The sequence below is a fragment of the Arctopsyche grandis genome, chromosome 1 (assembly GCF_051622035.1).
Source record: "Arctopsyche grandis isolate Sample6627 chromosome 1, ASM5162203v2, whole genome shotgun sequence".
NCBI classification, from domain to species: Eukaryota; Metazoa; Arthropoda; class Insecta; order Trichoptera; family Hydropsychidae; genus Arctopsyche; species Arctopsyche grandis.
In genome coordinates this window covers 35,153,731-35,173,926 of record NC_135355.1, presented here as the reverse complement: position 1 = coordinate 35,173,926, position 20,196 = coordinate 35,153,731, and the positions used below count along the sequence as shown (strand labels likewise).

The 20,196-nt window shown below is 36.9% G+C and overlaps 2 protein-coding genes across 2 annotated transcripts in view; one reads left to right on the top strand and one right to left on the bottom strand.

Annotated features, from left to right (window-relative positions):
- Window positions 1-20,196, top strand: part of LOC143917774 (uncharacterized) — a 44,589-nt gene that overhangs the window by 14,939 nt on the left and 9,454 nt on the right. Inside the window, exons 3-4 of the mRNA XM_077439359.1 lie at window positions 5,332-5,467; window positions 19,876-20,009. Of these exons, the coding sequence (XP_077295485.1) occupies window positions 5,332-5,467; window positions 19,876-20,009 (270 nt within the window). The remainder of the gene's footprint in view (window positions 1-5,331; window positions 5,468-19,875; window positions 20,010-20,196) is intronic.
- The window catches only part of LOC143916237 (methyltransferase-like protein 25B), a 588,188-nt gene continuing 575,227 nt past the window's right edge, over window positions 7,236-20,196 (bottom strand). Inside the window, exon 7 of the transcript XR_013260955.1 lies at window positions 7,236-7,323. The gene's annotated coding sequence lies outside the window, so the exon portion shown is untranslated. The remainder of the gene's footprint in view (window positions 7,324-20,196) is intronic.

The window sequence follows — 20,196 nt, the reverse complement described above, 5'->3', positions numbered from 1 at the left end:
ATTCAAATGAGCCCTCGCCGTCTAGGTAACATCCAAAGGAACACATAAAGTGGGACAAATGACCCAAGAAATATTTTATTTAAGGAGCATTTCCTGGAGGGCGCGTGCATAAACTGAACAATAAAAACATAAACGGCAGCCCGTCTCTGTCCAATGCCTGAAACGACCCATAGGCAGAAAAAAAAACAGAAATAAAAAGGAATAACGACGGAAAAACTCGTCTTTTCATCTCGTTTATGTCTTATTATGCTTTATGCGCGACCGTTAATAGCATCCACTTGAGACCGTGTAATTGTTTATGTTTAATATCACCCCTTTGTTTCGGTGAAAATTCGCATTGAACACGTTTCTTCATCTGTTCGTATTATTATATTTCATCAGAGCCGTTTCGAGTATTAATACTACAGAAAAATACTTCTCGAAATCCTACCATTGAGTGTTAAATTACGCATATCAAATTCGCCGAATTCAATATCACATTCAATATATTATTATGCATACGTAAAATCCACTTCTTTGGTTATAATGCCGGAAACCGAATGCCGGCAACCAAATTGGAAATCGACTTTCCACTCTCGAGAATTAATTAAATCTTCGTTTCCCGTATAAGTATAGGTACTTGGAGGCATTGTGTCGAGTCTTTCTATGGAAGACAGCACACTTGATCCTTAATTTCCTCGCTCACAATACACGTGATTTTATTTAACGGGTAAATGGAAAATGGTATTAAATTTTATCCTCCTTTTGATTCGAAATATCTTTGCGAACACACGCAATTTTTTTTACCGCTGTAAAGCTTCTCTGATTCTTATAAATCAATTGATATATAAGTAGACACGTGCTCTTTATCAAATTGTTGTTATTTCAGATATATATGTAAGAAATGTATTACAAGAAAACCTACCAATTTTTTATTCAATGTAAATATTCAATATTATATTTTCGCCGACGACATTAAACTTTATTGTCCTGCAAACACAGAAGGTAACAACTCTCTACAAAGCAATTTGGACAAAATTGACAAGTGGTCAAAAACTTCTGTGGCTTCTAACTTTAAATGTTAAGCAATGCTCTGTACTACACTTAGGCAAAAATAGCCCAAATCTTTCCTACAAAATAAACAACCATTTCATCAATTGCGTCCAATATCAACTAGACATAGTAGGTATCATCACTCTTTTGTGTATGTAATAAAACGTGAATTCAATTTTCTGAACTTAACTATATTAACAAACCTTTTATAAGACCTAAACTAGAATACGCTTTTAGCATATGGAATCCTCATTTTAAAAAGGACATTACATGTATCGAAAGGGTACAAAGGAGAATTACAAAGATTCCTTCTAAGCTTAATTTACTTTCTTATAGCGAAAGATTGAAAAGAATGAATTTCACTACACTGGAGACGAGAGGAATAAGAGGCGACTTAATCGAAGTCTTTAAAATACTAAATAATCATTATAAATGTCATACGTACATTCAACTGTACACTCAATGTCTTATTACATTCAACGAAAACAATCACCTCAGAGGTCACTCGCTTAGACTCCAAAAAGAAAAGTCTAGTAAATTGATCAAAGATTCCTTCTTTTCAAACAGATTGGTTTCAGTTGAGAATAGTCTACCCAATGATATTGTAATTTCTGACAACCTTAATATTTTTAAGAATAAGCTTGATGTATTTCTTAAACTTAAAGGATTTCTGTAATTTTTCTTTCCCAATATCTTATTTCTGTTTCTTGTTATTTTTTCTCCCTTATTTTTATTTTTATTTTAATATCATTTTGAATGTAATTAACTTTTTTCTCATTTAATTTACAAATGTGTATAAATTGATAAAATATGTATAAATCAAACCCCTTGGGTCTATCATATTTGCCGCCTCATCCAAGTATGTTAAATAAATAAATTTCATTTGCATTTGTACCAAAGCTTTTTTCCGTATCCTGATATCAATTTTTACCGAATCTTTTCTCAGGAAAATTTTCCGATGGTGTCCCGTTTCCTCCAGGAAAGATAAAATCTTAATTAAAGGAATACTGATAAGGTTATATATATATATATATATATATATATATATATATACAAACAGTAATTACAATTTTGCACTGATCTACCCAAGTCAGATTAAATCACTAAAACTATCCAAATTAGCACAGTTTGATAATATTACATAGTTCATATAAAAATACCACATTTTTAACCTACGTAACTAATTCAAAATTATACACTTACTAGCTGTATTACCCGGCTTCGCTCAGTGTTTATAATATAAACCGCTTAAACATGACTTAGCTAATTTAATTAAAAAAAAAAAAAATTTAAAAATTTAAAAAAAAAATAAAAAAAAAAATAAAAAAAAAAAAAAAAATCAAAAAAAAAATAAAAAAAAATTAAAAAAAAAATAAAAAAAAAATAAAAAAAAAATCAAAAAAAAAATAAAAAAAAAATCAAAAAAAAAATTTAAAAAATCAAAAAAAAAAAAATCAAATTTTTTTTTTTGCCTTCTAGGGCTTCGCCCTCGGCGCCCCCCTGAGCCTTTGCCTTCTAGGGCTTCGCCCCTCCACGCCCCATGAGCAATTGCCGTTTAGGGCTTCGCCCCCCTTAGTTAATGCCTTTTAGGGCTTCGCCCCTCCGCACCCCCATGATTAAATGCCGTCTAGGGCTTCGCCCCCCTTAGTTAATGCCTTTTAGGGCTTCGCCCCCCGCGCCCCCAAGATTAATTGCCGTTTAGGGCTTCGCCCCCCTTAGTTAATGCCTTTTAGGGCTTCGCCCCTCCGCGCCCCCATGATTAAATGCCGTCTAAGGCTTCGCTCCCATGATCAGTTGCCTTTTAGGGCTTCGCCCCCCACGCCCCCAAGATTAATTGCCGTTTAGGGCTTCGCCCCCCTTAGTTAATGCCTTTTAGGGCTTCGCCCCTCCGCGCCCCCATGATTAAATGCCGTCTAAGGCTTCGCCCCCATGATCAGTTGCCTTTTAGGGCTTCGCCCCCCGCGCCCCCAAGATTAATTGCCGTTTAGGGCTTCGCCCCCCTTAGTTAATGCCTTTTAGGGCTTCGCCCCTCCGCGCCCCCATGATTAAATGCCGTCTAAGGCTTCGCCCCCATGATCAGTTGCCTTTTAGGGCTTCGCCCCCCGCGCCCCCAAGATAAATTGCCGTTTAGGGCTTCGCCCCCCTTAGTTAATGCCTTTTAGGGCTTCGCCCCTCCGCGCCCCCATGATTAAATGCCGTCCAAGGCTTCGCCCCCATGATCAGTTGCCTTTTAGGGCTTCGCCCCTCCGCGCCCCCATGATTAATTGCCGTCTAGGGCTTCGCCCCCCTTAGTTAATGCCTATTAGGGCTTGCGCCCCATGAGGCTGGGCCCCCCGGGCCCCCTTCGGGGCCCCACGGGGCTGCGCCCCTTGTGGCGCCCCCTTTTGAGCCCCATGGGGCTGCGCCCCATGAGGCTGGGCCCCCCGGGCCCCCTTCGGGGCCCCACGGGGCTGCGCCCCTTGTGGCGCCCCCTTTTGAGCCCCATGGGGCTACGCCCCATGAGGCTGGGCCCCCCGCGCCCCCTTCGGGGCTTCACGGGGCTGCGCCCCTTGTGGCACCCCCTTTTGAGCCCCATGGGGCTGCGCCCCATGAGGCTAGGCCCCCCGGGCCCCCACGGGGCTGCGCCCCTTGTGGCGCCCCCTTTTGAGCCCCATGGGGCTGCGCCCCATGAGGCTGGGCCCCCCGGGCCCCCTTCGGGGCCCCACGGGGCTGCGCCCCTTGTGGCGCCCCCTTTTGAGCCTCATGGGGCTGCGCCCCATGAGGCTGGGCCCCCCGGGCCCCCTTCGGGGCCCCACGGGGCTGCGCCCCTTGTGGCGCCCCCTTTTGAGCCCCATGGGGCTGCGCCCCATGAGGCTGGGCCCCCCGCGCCCCCTTCGGGGCTTCACGGGGCTGCGCCCCTTGTGGCACCCCCTTTTGAGCCCCATGGGGCTGCGCCCCATGAGGCTGGGCCCCACGGGGCTGCGCCCCTTGTGGCGCCCCTGGCGGGGCCCCATGAAACTACTCGCCTTGCGCCCCCGCGGGGGTGAATCCATTGAATCGAAAAAAACAAATCGGCGCCCATGGATCGAAAAAAAAAAAAAATCGAATCACGTGTTCGATGACGTCACCGATCTACGGACGACGACGACGACGACGACGAAGACGACGAAGACGACGACGACGACGACCAAGGATATTTACATACAAAGTCTCTTTCCAAATTATAGATTAGATAAGAATGAAGCTCAATCCTCTTATCTTGACGTTTAGCGCGGTCAGTTACCTTATATGTTTGACTTTCCGCCACCCTCTCGTTTTGTCAGATTTTAATTGTTTAAACGCTTATAACTTTATCTTTTTCACACTATATCGTATAAAATTTGCATGATAGGCACTCATGATCTCTCATATTTATTTTTTACTTCACTACTAGGCTATATAATGAATGTTAAAATGTTTATATTATAATTTGATATTCGTCAAATGGCCAAACACTGAAACTTCATTGTTGTCAAACGCTGAACATTCAAATCTGACAGTGGCTTTTTTTCGAAGAGACCGATCTGCGATATCTTACGAGATTTATATTTTTATATACAAAACATAGAAAAGTCTTGTTTTTAAAAAACTTTTTTTTTAATTACTTTTTTTAATGTTTTGCGAGATATTTTTCGAAACGAAAAAAGTGAACTTATGTCACTTTCAAAACATAATCGCGCATATGTGTAAGTCCGGTCTCCGTGACGAGACTGAATGTTAAAGGCAAAGATCGAAAATCGAAAGATCTGAAGTCGAAAGATCAAAACAAAATGGTGCATGGTAAACGGTACATACTCACTTAATTTGCGCGAGCAGGATATAACAGGAACAAGAGGAACATACGGGAGGAAAGGGGGGGAATACGGGAAGAAAAGCATGTTCCTCTTGTTCCTGTTGTATCCTGCTCGCGCAAATTAAGTGAGTATGTACCGTTTACCATGCACCATTTTTTTTTTATCTTTCGACTTAAGATCTTTCGATTTTCGATCTTTGCCTTTCGATATTTGCGTTTTCTGTCATTTAACATTCTGTCTCGTCACGTAGACCCATATAAGTCAAACCCCTTAGATCTATCGGCTTTGCCGCCCCCTCTAAGTATGTTAAATAAATAAATAAATACATTTGTAAAATGTGCTTATTAAATTATGTACAATGTTTCACTATTTATGTGTATATTTATATAAACAAATAAATTTTGTATCAAATTTAGCGAACCACCATTATATTTTTTTTCAAATTCATATTGAAAGTGTTTAATATTGACACGTTTGTTTGTTTCAGGTGTCAGATTCTGACGATCGACGAGTGACCCTTATAGGAGTCAAAAGAGACTTAGCTGGAGAGTATCAATGTGAAGTGTCTGCCGACGCGCCATTGTTCCATACAGACATCAAATCTGCTGCCATGATGGTTGTCGGTACGTACATATTTATCAAACACATCTTTAAGACATTTTTAAATGCGCCAACCCACAAGAAGAAAACAAGCAAAAATAAAAAAAAAGAAAGAGAAAAGGATGATAAATGCGATCGAAATTTTCCAAGCACTCGAAAAAAATGGATCTCCAAGCCAGCCGGCACCCTCTCAAACTTGTCCGAGATTTCCAGACAGAAATACCCTTCAAGGTGCGACCGGCCCTTCCTTCGGAAATTCTTGAACCACCATCAATCAAAAGGCTCCCCTCGCCCCTTCGAGATTCCACGGTAGCAAATATGAATTCATATCTTTCATCCATCGTCCCTCATCCCCAGCTCCTCTCTTTTGTTTGGTGCCAAGTTAACTTTATGGATTGATGTACAGTTACCGCGATTCGGCATCTCCGCTGTCGATGTAGTGATTTGTCTTCTCCAAGGAAAATACCTTATGTCTCAACAAAGGGAATAGCGTACTTCCCATCCCACCCTCCCTATACTCCAGTGGATAGTATAAAAGAAATAGGTGGTAAAACGGACGCAAAATCATGTTTTCCCACGGGTCGTATATCTATCGATGAACATATGTTGCGGAATCACTCGACGTAGTGTATCGGTCAATTGTTCTACATTTATCTACACATATGTTACAAAAGGGGTTGGAAACAACACACATTTATACTTATGACAAAGAAATTTAGGCTCAATTTAACAATTTTGGTCAATCTCAAACAGTAAAAAAATTTACTTATTAAAAAATATACTGATTAACCCTTTGAATGCTGACGCAAAAACGTCGATAAGCGTTGTATTTTAAGCATGTACAAAGTAAACAAGAATACTACCACGCTAAACCTTTCCAGGTAGCATTGAAAAAAAAATGCATTTAATGTGTAATCCGTGTTAACATTTATAAAAACTGGTTTACACCGGAATTTCTGAATTTATAACCATAGCACAATTTATCGATGAAAATCCCTAGCTATCCCTAGCATTTTAACAACAATGAACTATTATAGTTTTGGAAAAATACATTAATTAATAGACTTCTTTTGTTTATTTTATATTGTTGCAAGATATATTAGACAGTCTAAGCACACCTTTACAAAACTCGAAATCCTCAGTAGGAGTTATCTAGGGTTTTGTTTCGATTGGCTACAATTTTTACATATATCTGCTTTCTATTGGATTTCAAAATAATGCTAGTTGAAAATGTTGGTGAAATTTTCAGCGTGGCAGGCCTTCAACAGAAATGGATTGTTTATACCAGTACAGCTCAAACTGCACGTACATATCTTAGACGATCTATCCATATAATACAGCATTACATGTCACCGAAACTTATCTATCAGAACTGGTGTTCTTAGGCCACTGTGGAAATATTCATGCATGACGTGACGTCATAGTGGCGAGTGCACGCGTACTAAAGAAAATTCGCATGCGCATATGAATATTGTTGGATATGTCATATTATGACAACATTTGCTCTATGACAAGCCGCAAGCAATATTACGCCGTATCGTCGCGCTTCGTAATGCATAAGCCAATTTTGCATTCTTTGCAACTCTTCCTAAACAAGTATCAATCCGTAAATGTGCCGAAAACGGGCGGTGCTGTATGTGTGCGAATACAAATAGTATTTTCCTTGCAGTGCTTTGCCGAGCTCTTAAAATGAAGTGCTGTATAATATAAATAGACCTTTATACATAAAACTAGTCAGCCTAAAATATTGTTGCGTAGGGGTGGGTGGAGGATCCAAGTTAAAGGCCAACAGTCGTCTCACAGCATTTATTGATGTTTAAGGAGATACACGCACAGGCAGTGCTCAGTCCAGAATTACATGATATCGCCTACGTATCGCCTTATAAGGGATAGATCTCTCAGGACATCTTCGACGTCTAATTTGTTTGCCTATTGTTATGGTCACGTACGGATATGTCTTCCCACGACATTCGCTCCCACGGTACAGGTCAATTCTGAGAAAGGACCAATACGAGCCAACTCGGTCGCCATTGTTTAGCCTACATGCACTTAGCCTGTCACTAATCCTTGAAACCACTTATACCGGTCACACGATATTTCAGGACGCTACCCGGCCTAATCCGATCGCAATTACTCGGTGGCTGTTTTTGGTATACGTAACAATATATATCACAAATGCTCAGTCATTAATTGATACCATAACAAAAATCGGAGCTGTCAAACTCTCCGAAAAGATATTTCTTATAAAAATTATACAGTCTTTCTTTTCATATTGAGTGGTTAAAATTAGAAACTGTCTTTAAGAAATCTTCTAGAAAATTTAGTAACTTCTAGTGACCTAAATCTCTGTGAAAATAAACGTAAATAATGTAAAAAACTAAATAAATACATAAAGTCAAATTCTCTAAGTCTTCAGCTGTTATGGGCGTATCCTCATGTAATTTGTCAATAAAATTTAAAATCACCGAAAAAACACAATGGGGTAAGTTTTGGCCTAGATTGCTATAGCATAGATCAGGCGTGTAGCTATTTTAACACGTGCAAAACTATCTAAAAAAAACACGTGCCACGTATCACTTTGTATGTCTGTACCCTTAATTGTTCAATAATATATTTATATCAAAATTATTATTATTTACTTACATTAAAGAAAAGTCTAGTTGTTCACTAGTGTGTCTATGTACATATGTATATGTTGGTTTTTTGAATTTATTGAATAAGACGTTTGGAAGTTTGATTAATATATACAATGATGCTAGAAATATTTCAACCTTATTTTTCGTAGTGGATAAGAGATTGTTTTTCTTCGCAAAGAAAGAGGTCAAATATTCCAAAAATAAAGTATCGACCCCACCTGCTAGACTTGGCTTTCTGCAAGATTAAATAGTGAAATAATGAAATTTAATACTGCAACAAGCTTTTAACAAATGAAATCGTATACGAAATGATGTATGTACGCTCTCAGAAGAGCCACTACTAAAGTAAGGAGTGCCATATTAAAACTAGCCGCAGAAGAATATTTCAAACTTTATAATAGTGTCTGTGTTCTGATAAATTATTCCACTATACGTTCATGAGCGGCTGTTACAGAATTATAATTTTCCCGTACGGCTTAAACTTACATACTTCATACGTATCTCATATATTACGTCATCCTGGTATATAATATATAAAATATGTAATTATAACTTTTAATACAGACGATAAGGAGAATAGTGCAATCCTCATCGTCCACATAAATAATGTATAATGATGTAATAATAATATATTTAAATAACATAATAATAATTAATCAAATGAAATTCCTCCATCCACCAAACATAAAATGATGAACGAAAATGAGAAGATTTGATAGCAAAAACACAATTTAACAATATAAATACATGACGACGTAAGGAGGCCGCTCTGATTCTGAGAATGGCCTCAAAGTAAGGCACGTGCCCTTCTACCAACATCGTTGACACGCTGCAACCTCTTGGTAACCCAAAGGGAGCACTGTAGCAGTTGTTGTATTGTACCTTCATCTTCTTCATTATCTCTTGCTTGTATTTCATACATTCTTATTTAATATATATGTATATGTACATACGTGCATTTCATATATTTTTGTATAAATTTACATTTAATTCAAAAGACAACCTGAAAACCAATCAAATATATAGTTCAATCAAAGGATTCAATCCCACCGGTTGCTGCTGGTCAGACCTCGGCTTATGACTCCAGATCGATTGATTCCTATGAGTTTGCGAATTTATCTGATTTTCAATGAAACGGTTTCTGTAAATGTTCATCTCATTTTCTATCTCTCTTGCAAATCTCAAGTTATTCAGCGTCTTGAGGTTCGTCCGAAACCGCCCGAAAAAAAAGCTTGTTTTCGGTTTTTTACAAATAAAAAGCCGGCCAACCGACTTTCAATTACAATATCCGAAAATTCCCACTACGTTTTTTTCAAGTACACGGTTTTGCGATAATTGCTCTATTCGTCGGCTTTTCTGGTTATAAATTTGCCTTCTCTCAATAGTGAATATCTTAAAGCTACCGCTAACTGATATACCTTTTTTTTGTTGTTCAAAGAAATATACGCCCATAAGAGATTTTGGATATACACATTTTTTTTGATCCGCCATAGAAATTTGAAATCTATAATTGTTAGTTTTGAGAAAATAAAACATTAATTAAATAAAACCTTAAAAATCCGGTTTATTTGAGCCTTTATGGCTATAGATGTCACTGTGGATGATTCGCATTATATAAATGCTTGTATTGATCGTATTGTATCTGTATTAGTACACTCGTTGCTTTGGAGCGATTGCTATTGCGATTAGATAATTGCATGCATTATTGTGGCATTGCAACGCATGCCTGGTTCAGCTAGTAACATATATACAGGTATATGATATTTTGCGATGACAAATTTGCAACAACAAAAAAGATAATTTATTAGCATTATTGTGGATTATTTCCACCGTGCTTCTTTGAACGGTTCTCCACTTTTTCACCTCTCTAAATTATTATGCCCGGCATTCGAGAACAAACGACCGTAAATTGGCGCTGAAGAGGACCACTCAGCGTCCATCGACAAGAGGTGAGCGTCGGATTAATGGCGCTAACTTAACGACCGGATAAAGACATAACCGCGAGATGAATACCCTTGATTATGAAATGCCCCGGTTGATGGATCGCTTCATTATTGTCCGGGGGATCCGTGGATGGGGATGCCGGGGAGGTTTTCCACCCCCTCTTATTTCCCACTACCATATTCTCCCCCACCTCAGTAGAGCGAAGGCCTCCAGAAAAATTATTTCCACTTTTCTTCGGCCGCGCGCCGATTTTTCTCCGGGTCGGATAATGGCGCCTCGGGCAATCAGCTACATACGGAACACTGGATTCGCTAATAAGCACCATGTAAATCGCTTTTTTTATTCGCACTTCACTCTCATACCGCTCAATCATCATATACATATGAATATATAACTTATTTTGAGACCGGGTTTTGTATAATAAATTGGAATCGAGTCCAGCGCAATCCCAAAAATGGATTTTCCCGGAAAAACAGTCTGAATCAACCAAAAGATCCAAGAGATTTATGAAATCATATTCACCTTTGTATTTATGTTTATATAATCATCGTCGACATCATTTCATCAACCATATACATATACTAGCATATACTAGTGATAAGCATATAATGCTTTCTAAAGTGGTCACAGGTTCGATACCACCGGTTGCTGTTGACCAGACCATGTCAATCTGATTTCAATTTTTTTTTTTTTTTTTTTTATTTTACATATATACCAGGAAGGCCTTACAGGTAAATCCCAATGCGCCTTCCCAGCTAATTACAAATACAAATGCAGCATTTTTATTACAAGTCGTTGAATTGCGAGACACTGAAAAAACTCGCATATTAACGAGACATCTATGAATAGTACATACATTTTATTGTACATCAATCAAATTTCAAATACTGGTGACATAGTAGGTAGGAAGGATTTTTAGCCAATTTTTTTTTCCGGAAACCGTTTCAACAATGAAATCAGAGAAAATTGGCAAACTCTGATAGGAAACGATCAACCTGGAGTCACAAATCCAGGTCTGACCAACAGCATACTCTGAAAAATTCATTTTCATTCAGGGATTGAACCCGGCACCTTCTTGACGGTGAGCAGAAGCTTAACGTCCGAGCTATGCTGCTGAATTTGAAACGATTCCAACAAATTAGCAACTTTAACCCATTTTCTTACAAAATTTCGTTTCTTTCAACATATAGAATTTCGCTGATTTTTATAAATGCTACAAATTTGTTCATATATATATGTCTCTGTGGATGTAAATTCTTGTTTTTATTTCCTTGTAATACTTACAATACAATGTTTGGCCATAGATGTCGTGTTTAATGAAAAATATATGGATACATGTATATATATATATATATTTATATATATATATATATATATATATATATATATATATATATATATATATATATATATATATATATATATATATAATTAATAATAATCAATAATATGTAGACCACACTCGTCACTTTGGAGCAATCTGTTAAGCCTAGTGTACATTATTCATTGAATAAAATATAATTTACGGCCATTCGCCATCCACTTTTGGATAAAGGATCTCTATCGCGCTTCTATTCATCTCTGCTTTAAAATCATCCGTCTCATTTCATAGATTTTAATAATTTAATCCACCCACCTTCCTTGTGGCCTTCTTTGTACCCTTTTACATTCTCTCGGCTACCATTCGAGCACTTCTTTCGTGCATCTATGTATCATCCGTTTTTCTAGCTACATGACCCACCTACTGTCATTTCAACCTCTCAACTCTCTGTACTACATATATCAACTATATAGCTTCATCTGCTCACTCACGTATTCCATTTATATTAATATATCACTTGTTCTCAATTAGTGTATATTCTCCAGCTCAGGAAATTAGGATTTGTGTATATTCTCCATTCTGAAATACAACAGAATTTTTTCCCGGTTTGTTTTGATATAGAATTCCCACCTGAGAAAATTTAACAGCTTTACTGTGGTCTTTGAAACATTTTTTTATTATTTATTATATTCATGGAACGAGACAATACACATAAAAATGAACGTTTGTATCTTGGTATTTTTGTATGTATGTACGTATATTTGCAATCCAAATCCAGTTTTCAATTTAAGACCACCACATTTGAAGGTGAAAATAACACCTTTCCAAGAGATCTGTTTTCAAACTCTTCCGAGTTATAAGTTGTGAATTTGCATAGCGGATATTCACACATAATCATTATAAAATATAAAGGAGATGGGATCAGGTACTCTGTTTAATAGAAAACTATAGTGCCACTTACATTTCTCATAAGAGGACAGTGTTTGCTAGTGCAATTAAATAAGGTCGTAATCGTTATTAAATAAACCAAATATTACCCGTACTTATGTAATAATAGAGTGCTTTATATATGTATCTTAATGGAGCATTAGGAAAATAGGCAGGGATGCAGATAAATTTTGTAATTTAATATATTGGTATAAGTACTATGTTATTGGTGTATTATTACACTCGTCTCACGGATCGCTTCAATGCGATGAGTGTACTATTATACACAATTATTATATATTTTTAAATTAAACACTACATCTACATATGTTCAAATATTATACGGAAGCAATGTAAGCATTATACAAGACAAATATGATCAACGTCCACGGAGACATCTATTGAGAAATTTGCAGCATTTATATAAACTAAATAAATAACTATTTTTTTTGCGGGAGAGATGGACAGGGATAAATCGGCAAACTCTTATGGGAAACAATCGACCTGTTGTTAAAAACCAAGGTTTGGTCAGCAGCAACCAGTGGTACTCGAACTTGTGGCCACTTTATTTGAAAGCATTATATATGCCAACCACTAGTCCGTACTGTTGGTTACATATGTACATGTAAATTTATATATGAAATTATAGTTTCACTGTAATTATAGTCCATTCCCACTCTCCTCATGATCCACTATCTGTTTAGATTTGGCTTTTTTTAAATCTGCAAGGTTAAGTTTGGTAGTACGTTATTTATTTATTATTAATTATAATATATTAATTATATTAATAAGTTAGTATTTTGAAATCATACGTTGTAATTCGAACGCATGGTGCATTAGCGTTCGGAATATAAAATTAACTGACACTGAGCAGTGAATTTGTAATTATATTGTTACATCCGTACTCACTGCTTGAGTCAGTGAAATTATAATCTCACTAGTGAAATTATAATTTCACTGACAATAACAGTTTCACTTTAACATATAAACATTTAAATATAACTATAAAATCACTTGCTAATTGCATACGGACATACTCTAAAATGGTTTTGATTCATTCAATCCTTTCTTAAACTCAAAATACATACATGTATGAATGTAAATGAAAGTAAAGGAAAAGAGGATGCCGAAAATAATTTTCGAGAAAAATTTCAAAGCTCCTTTCCGCGCAACTTTTCAATTGCATCCATTAAAAATTAGTGCGAAACTAATTTCCAGACTTTGCGCTTAGAGAGTTATTCAGAGCGCGACCCGAATTTTCCCCGTGCGGGAAATTTTCCGTTCGGTCAAAAATAATGAAAATTTTCGCACGACGCCCCCGCACCGACACCGATATGAATTATTTCCCTGGCAAAAACTTATCCAATTTTTCATTTCGCCGCATAATCCCGGAAAACGGGCGCATACACACACGTCTTCAGCGGCGACACCGAGATGGACCACTTTCTCCGTGGATAAATGAATTCCGTTCGTGTGGCATGATGGGGGCCAATAGGAATCCGAAACGTCGATCATTCTCCACGGGGGTGGGAGGCGGGGGCGGGGATGAGGTGGGCCACCGAATTAATCCGCCCTTATAAATCAGCGGAGGGACGAGAAATATCGACTGGACCGTAAATCACCCAGCGGTTTACGGGAAGGAGGCGGGTGGGATGAGGGTTGGGGGAGGGAGGGTGGGGGTGGGTAGACCAGATTTGTATGAAACAAAAGTCGTAGTGGCTCTTACGGCCCTATGGCCGTAAATATCCGTGAACCGCTCCCACTTCCTACTGGGTTGTTTACGGTACACTTAAGTCTAATAACTGGACTTTAATGCATGGAGGAAAATTCAATCTTGTCTCACTTATCAGAAGGATTTTTTATTATGATCGTATTCATACCAATTTTAATTTGTAACACATATACATTTTAAAAAACGATCATTCATTGCTCTGCATATAATTTAAAACTATAAATATTTTTTTAGCCTAATAAACTACGCTCTTCTTAACATTTGCATAATATAATACATAAAAGATTAGTATTTAAAAAAGTTTTATTTACCAGGGTTTTTATTTTAAAATTTTTAGTTTACTAGTTATATCACCGGAGTAGAACTTTTAAATCAGCTGATAACTAATAACTAAAAATAAAACTATCACTGTTTGATCTGTGTACATATATTAAGCCTGTATTGGTTAGAAAGTTTGTTTTGATTTGAGGTTATGGGTTAAACTCCATTCTGTCAGACTCACTGGACAGTGTTGCCACCCTGCATAAAGGCCGGTGTGGCAACACCCAAGACCGTTGCCTCAGCAAGCCTCTACAAAACTATAAATATTTATATATTAGAGATAACGAGAACCTATAAAGCAAATTTTATAAAATACAGAGTGAAAAAAGAAAAAGTTATAGGCGTTTAAATAATTAAAATTTGACAGCGAGATGGCAGGGTGAAAAGTAATGAAACTACCAATTTGAATGATGAATGTGACAGATAAACGTCACCGCGTAATACGATGCAGTATTTTCAAACGTGTCTAATTCGATATTTTTTCTCCATCGTAATTGCGGACGATACCTTAACTTATATTGATGACCAAAATGAGCAATATGGCAAAGTATGAAAACGATCGGATAAGAGATAAGGGATATAAAAATGACCACTTACACGAAAACCATGTGAAACGTATAAGAGGTTAGTAATAAATAGTCAACCCAGCATTTTTCTTTTTTTCATTTATTAAATTTATATTGTCTTATGATACCATTTTAAGGGTTGCCCCTGAACAAAACCCATGGTATTAAACTTGTACATATATAAATTTATAAATTATAAATTTAAATTCATATTCAAATAGTGGATTGGATGGTTTTGCCAATTTGGCCAACCGTTTCGACAATGAATTCAGATAGATTGAAAAACTTTGATAGAAAACGATCGATTTGAAGTCAATATCCAAGTCTGACCAGCAGCACTACAGAAATACTTGCGAATTTTTATTTTCAACCCAGGAACCTCACGGTGGTTAGCATCAACGCAACCTTATATTAGATATACTGCTGGCTAATATAATGGCTAGTTTCTAAGCATTTGACTCTTTCAAAAAATCATCATCCATACTGTATTTTTACTTACCTCTTCTTAGTTCAGAATCCATTCTGTCGTGTGACGAAGTTTTATATCATTACTAGAGACACGTTTTTTTGGCCACTTTGCTATTAATGCTTAATTTATGCTAAAATTTGGAATAGATGCTAAATTCGTAAAATATGCGAATAGATGCTAAAATAGCAAACAAAAGTGAAATTTGCATAAAATTTATAAAATTAATAGACAATTTAGAAGGGTCTTCCTAACCCTTTGCCCATTTATTATGTGAAGAAATTGAGGGGATAAAACAAAGCTTACAATTTACCACAGACGGTGTTTTTCCTGTCGAAACCAAGCAACTGCTTTTGTCTATTACTGTAAACAAAAGAAGACAGTTGGAGCTGTGTATCCAAAAAGCTGCTCAAAAAAGTGTCTTAAAACTAGACTCGTACTCAAGACTAAGTGAGACAAATCTATTCCTCCGAACATTGAGTAAACTATTCAATCCATCTGTGGCAGGTTCAAAAAAACCAAAATGTTAAAGAAACAGTTTGGTTTTTTCGAAACCTGCCAATGTTTTGAAGGATATCAGCACTTTTTAGACAATTAATAGAGAATATAAAAAGTGAATCCACGCTGGATATATTGCTATTATTAACAAAAATTTAATATGAAGAGTTTGGTTGTGCCGCTCAAAAAAACCCTTTGGTGTCCCGTCAATATTGTGGATGCTTGAAATGTATTTTAGGAAATACAATATAATTGTTACCGATCGTCGCACGAATCTCAAAAAAGAATCTGTAGAAATATGCTCCATGTTTAATTGTAATCAATTTTAATTGGTATTATATTTTTATATTCATATTTTTCCGAACGCTGTACTCTGTGAGGTGGATTATATGCCATCTCGCTTGCCCTAACATATTACGCGATACAACCATATATACAACGAAAGCATTTAAATTGCAATTACCGCTTTAGTAAGTACGTTTAGATAAAAAAAAAAACATTGAGATAGAAAACCAATCCTTATAAACGTGGTGAAATAAAAAAATTTCCAAATAAATGAAAAATAGCACGGAAAAAAAATCCGTAAAAAAATATATATTTTTGACTTTTAAAATTCGCTAGACAATTAATTAGAAGTATTTTAAAGCAATGAAATATAAAAATTAATAGGAAAAATAGCTGACTATGGATTCCAATACTCACTTTGAGCGTAACAATCCTAAATTTTGAGTTAAAGACCGCAAAAGCCAAAAAACTGTAAAAATCGCGGACTTTTTTAAACGCTCATATCTCGTAAACGATCACCCACCAACAAAAATCAATATCATATTCGAATTCAGTGGGTCAAACTTGGTAAAGATTGGTTAGTGTCCGCTCTGGTAACTCAAAACGTAATTTTTTTGTTGCTCAGTGTAATTAATTAATCAATAGGCAATAATGTATGGTTTTTGGTGTAGAAATTTCATTCATCGAATATACAGTAATGAATGGAAATGAGTAGTCTCGGCAGCAAGAATATGATTTGACGATACTGAGACACGGTAACGTAGGGAGGCTGATCTTACCCTGAGAATGGCCTCAAAGTGAAGTACATTCCCTTTCACAATAAGTTAAATAACATATTCATATTGCAAACAAATGCTGGTGACCTTCATTACAAGCTTCTTATTATTTTTACCGTCATCTTCTATTAGTTTAGTCTTTCTGGGCACTGATGATCATTGATAAAAAATCGGGTAATTAGTCACCTTTCCGAAAGAAGGAATGCCGATTTTATCTAAATCATTATTTAAAATTTTTAAGTAACTTCACTTTTTTTTACTTCCATGCTGGTAAACAATCTTTTATTCAGCTTAAATATGTAAGTTTGTGAATTTTGAAAAAATCTGACGTTGAACGTCACGTCAAATACCTCGATGGCTTTCTGCAGCATTTCTCAGATTCGCACTTGGATAGTGTCGTTTTCTGCCCATTCAGTCGAAATTATGGCGAAAATACACTGAATAGTACGGTACGTCCCCACTGTAACAGTGGGTGTTCTCAAAACCGAATTAGTGTGTTTTCGCCTTTATGGTGTCATGATCCACCCTTAACAGCTGGGCTACACCAAGTGACTTGCGAGTGACTTGGCCCTTGGCCCTTGCGGCATAAACTCGGAGTTGATGAAGACTCGAAAAATGAACTCGTACCAGAAAAAAATCTCAGGCTGGAAAGTAATACGGGACAAGTATCTGTGAGATTTGTGGGAAGAATCGACGAAACAATCTACCCCCACCAATAATCTTAGAGCTTGTACACACTCAGTCATTTTATCATTTTTTGAATCTTCATCATCTCATAGTTTGTGCCGTAAGGTGAACCCGTGACGATGCAGTCACACTTACCCATATTTTTTTCACTATTTAGTAACCAGCAACTAATCACTGAATGTGGCACCCGTCAATATAACTTTTTGCTGGTCGTCAAGGAATAAAATCACCAAGTTCCATACAACTGCATACATTGGATCTGGTTGCGCAACAAAGTCAACCACCAAGTTGCTCGCAGTTTACCTATCATGTACCTGTACCTAAGTGTGCCTGTGTGCCTTCATACATATGTCCCGATTTAGTATTCCGCTTTCATAATCGTACATACATATGTACAAATACGTTTAGTATTCTCAAATGCTTTGTGTGTGCTTTCTCTAAACTTTTTCGTTGGCAATATTAGAAAGTGTAGCATAAAGATGCCATTGTCGTCTTGTCTTAATTTGTCGATGTCTTTTGTGGCGATCGTTTCGAGCTGAAAGGTTTTTCAGTGGCATTTGTCGGTGGCACGTTTTGCCCGCCCCGAGGGCCGGATTGCCAATTTATTGCCCCAAAGTTGCCGTAGTGCTTTTCTGTGTACCACAATCGGATCCGTATAGGCAATTAAGTGCGGGACGTTAATCACGCATACCTGCTAGGTGAAAGGCCACCTATTGACAAATTGCGAAATGTACTTTTTCTTTCGCGTGCGAACTAACTAACCGATTTTTGGCCCCACGAATGTCAAAGGTGGATATCCTGCTGGCATCCGGGAAAAGTGCTACCATTTTTGCCCACTAGTTCTAACACGAATTGAAATAGCTCTCGAATACATATAAAGTATTTGGATAGTACACATAGTTATCATAGTACATACATATAATTAGTTTAAGTGTCGAGAAGTCAGCGACCGATAATGAATGTGGCTGATCAAATCAGAACGAGCTAAATGCTAATTAGCACATGCTGTACTGTGATGGATAGCGAGTGACCAGGACTAATATTTTATTTTATTTCTCTAAATATACTAAACTAGTGCTGTGCCCGTTGACTTTTGCGGGTAGCTTTGGAAAGGAATTGATACACAAATTAAAATAAAGTTATTTTATTTTATTTATTTTATTTTATTGTTACAAATCAATATACAATCGTCATTACAGATTTGCGCAAATGCGACGGGTGTACGTTAACGAAATACAGAATACATAAACAATCAGCAATACAGTAATACATACATATACAATCAGAATATATAGCATATAACAATTAATCAGAAATAATAATCATAGAGACATATATGGATTATTTTTAGATTTTTTTTTTGTATACAATTTTTATACATATAATAAATACGAAATTATAGAGATTTCTATAGAGATATCTATAAATTTCAGATAACTGTGTATAGTTATTATAAATTATACACAGGCAGATTTTGTGACAACAGGATTAGATTCAGGAACTATTTCAGCAATGATCAGATAAAATTGGCAAACTCTGATAGAGAAACGATCGATTTGGAGTCACAAAACCCCCAAATCTAACCAGCAGTGGCGAGGACTCGAACCTTTGACCTCAGTGGTGCTAAATATATACGCTACCACTCAGCCAAACTGCTGGCTATATGTTATATATAAATATAGTGTAAGGTAATTAATAGTTCGACATGCAAACGCACATAGGTAAGGCCAACAGGCAACTGCACAACTTAATAGCCACGTGCCGAAAGCGACGATAACAATAGCTTACGAAAATATAGCTGTCTCTTTCTCTCGCATTGATTCATCGATCAACAAGAATATACAAGCAAACAGTCAAAAACATGACTTATCGCTACTGCCTTTAAATCTTACTTTGGAACGTGGAAATGTAAAAATGTATTTTTTTATGATGTACCCCTTTTCTAAATCATACAAAATCTAATAAAATAAATTTCTTGTAGTTCATTCTAGTAATACAAGAAATATAGGGTGTATAGCTTTGAAAACTACATATGTAGTTATTACGAAAAACGTAAAAATTAGGGCACCCCACTTCGATGAGGGAGGGTTATACTAGTTTTTAAGTACTTTTATTTGATGCTGTCGTCAATCTTGTATGTAAATCTTGGAGATGCATTTTTTTTCTTTTAACTTAAATTATATTGTAAGTAGGGCTTCACTACACAATGTTTTGAAAAGCTTGAATTGAAATAGCTTAAATTATTAATTGATTTTTTTTCTGTAATTTGTAGAAGTGCCAGAGCAAGTTCCAACTGTGTCTGTGGACAGATTGAGGTATTCAGCTGGCGACCGAATCAGAGCCAACTGCTCGTCGTCGCTCAGCTATCCAGCGGCCAACATCACTTGGTTCGTCAACGAACAAAAGGTTGGTTACCAAGCCGAATTAATTCAATAACGTACTTAGCGTTTCACATTATAATCGCTATTAGCGCACAGTTTGTCTAAATCATTAGAGACTAAACCGATTTCGCCGATCTGTGCCTGCCGCAATCTGTGAACGTCTAATTATTCACTGTTTACCGCTAACAAGCTTTGTCAATTAAGCGACGTTT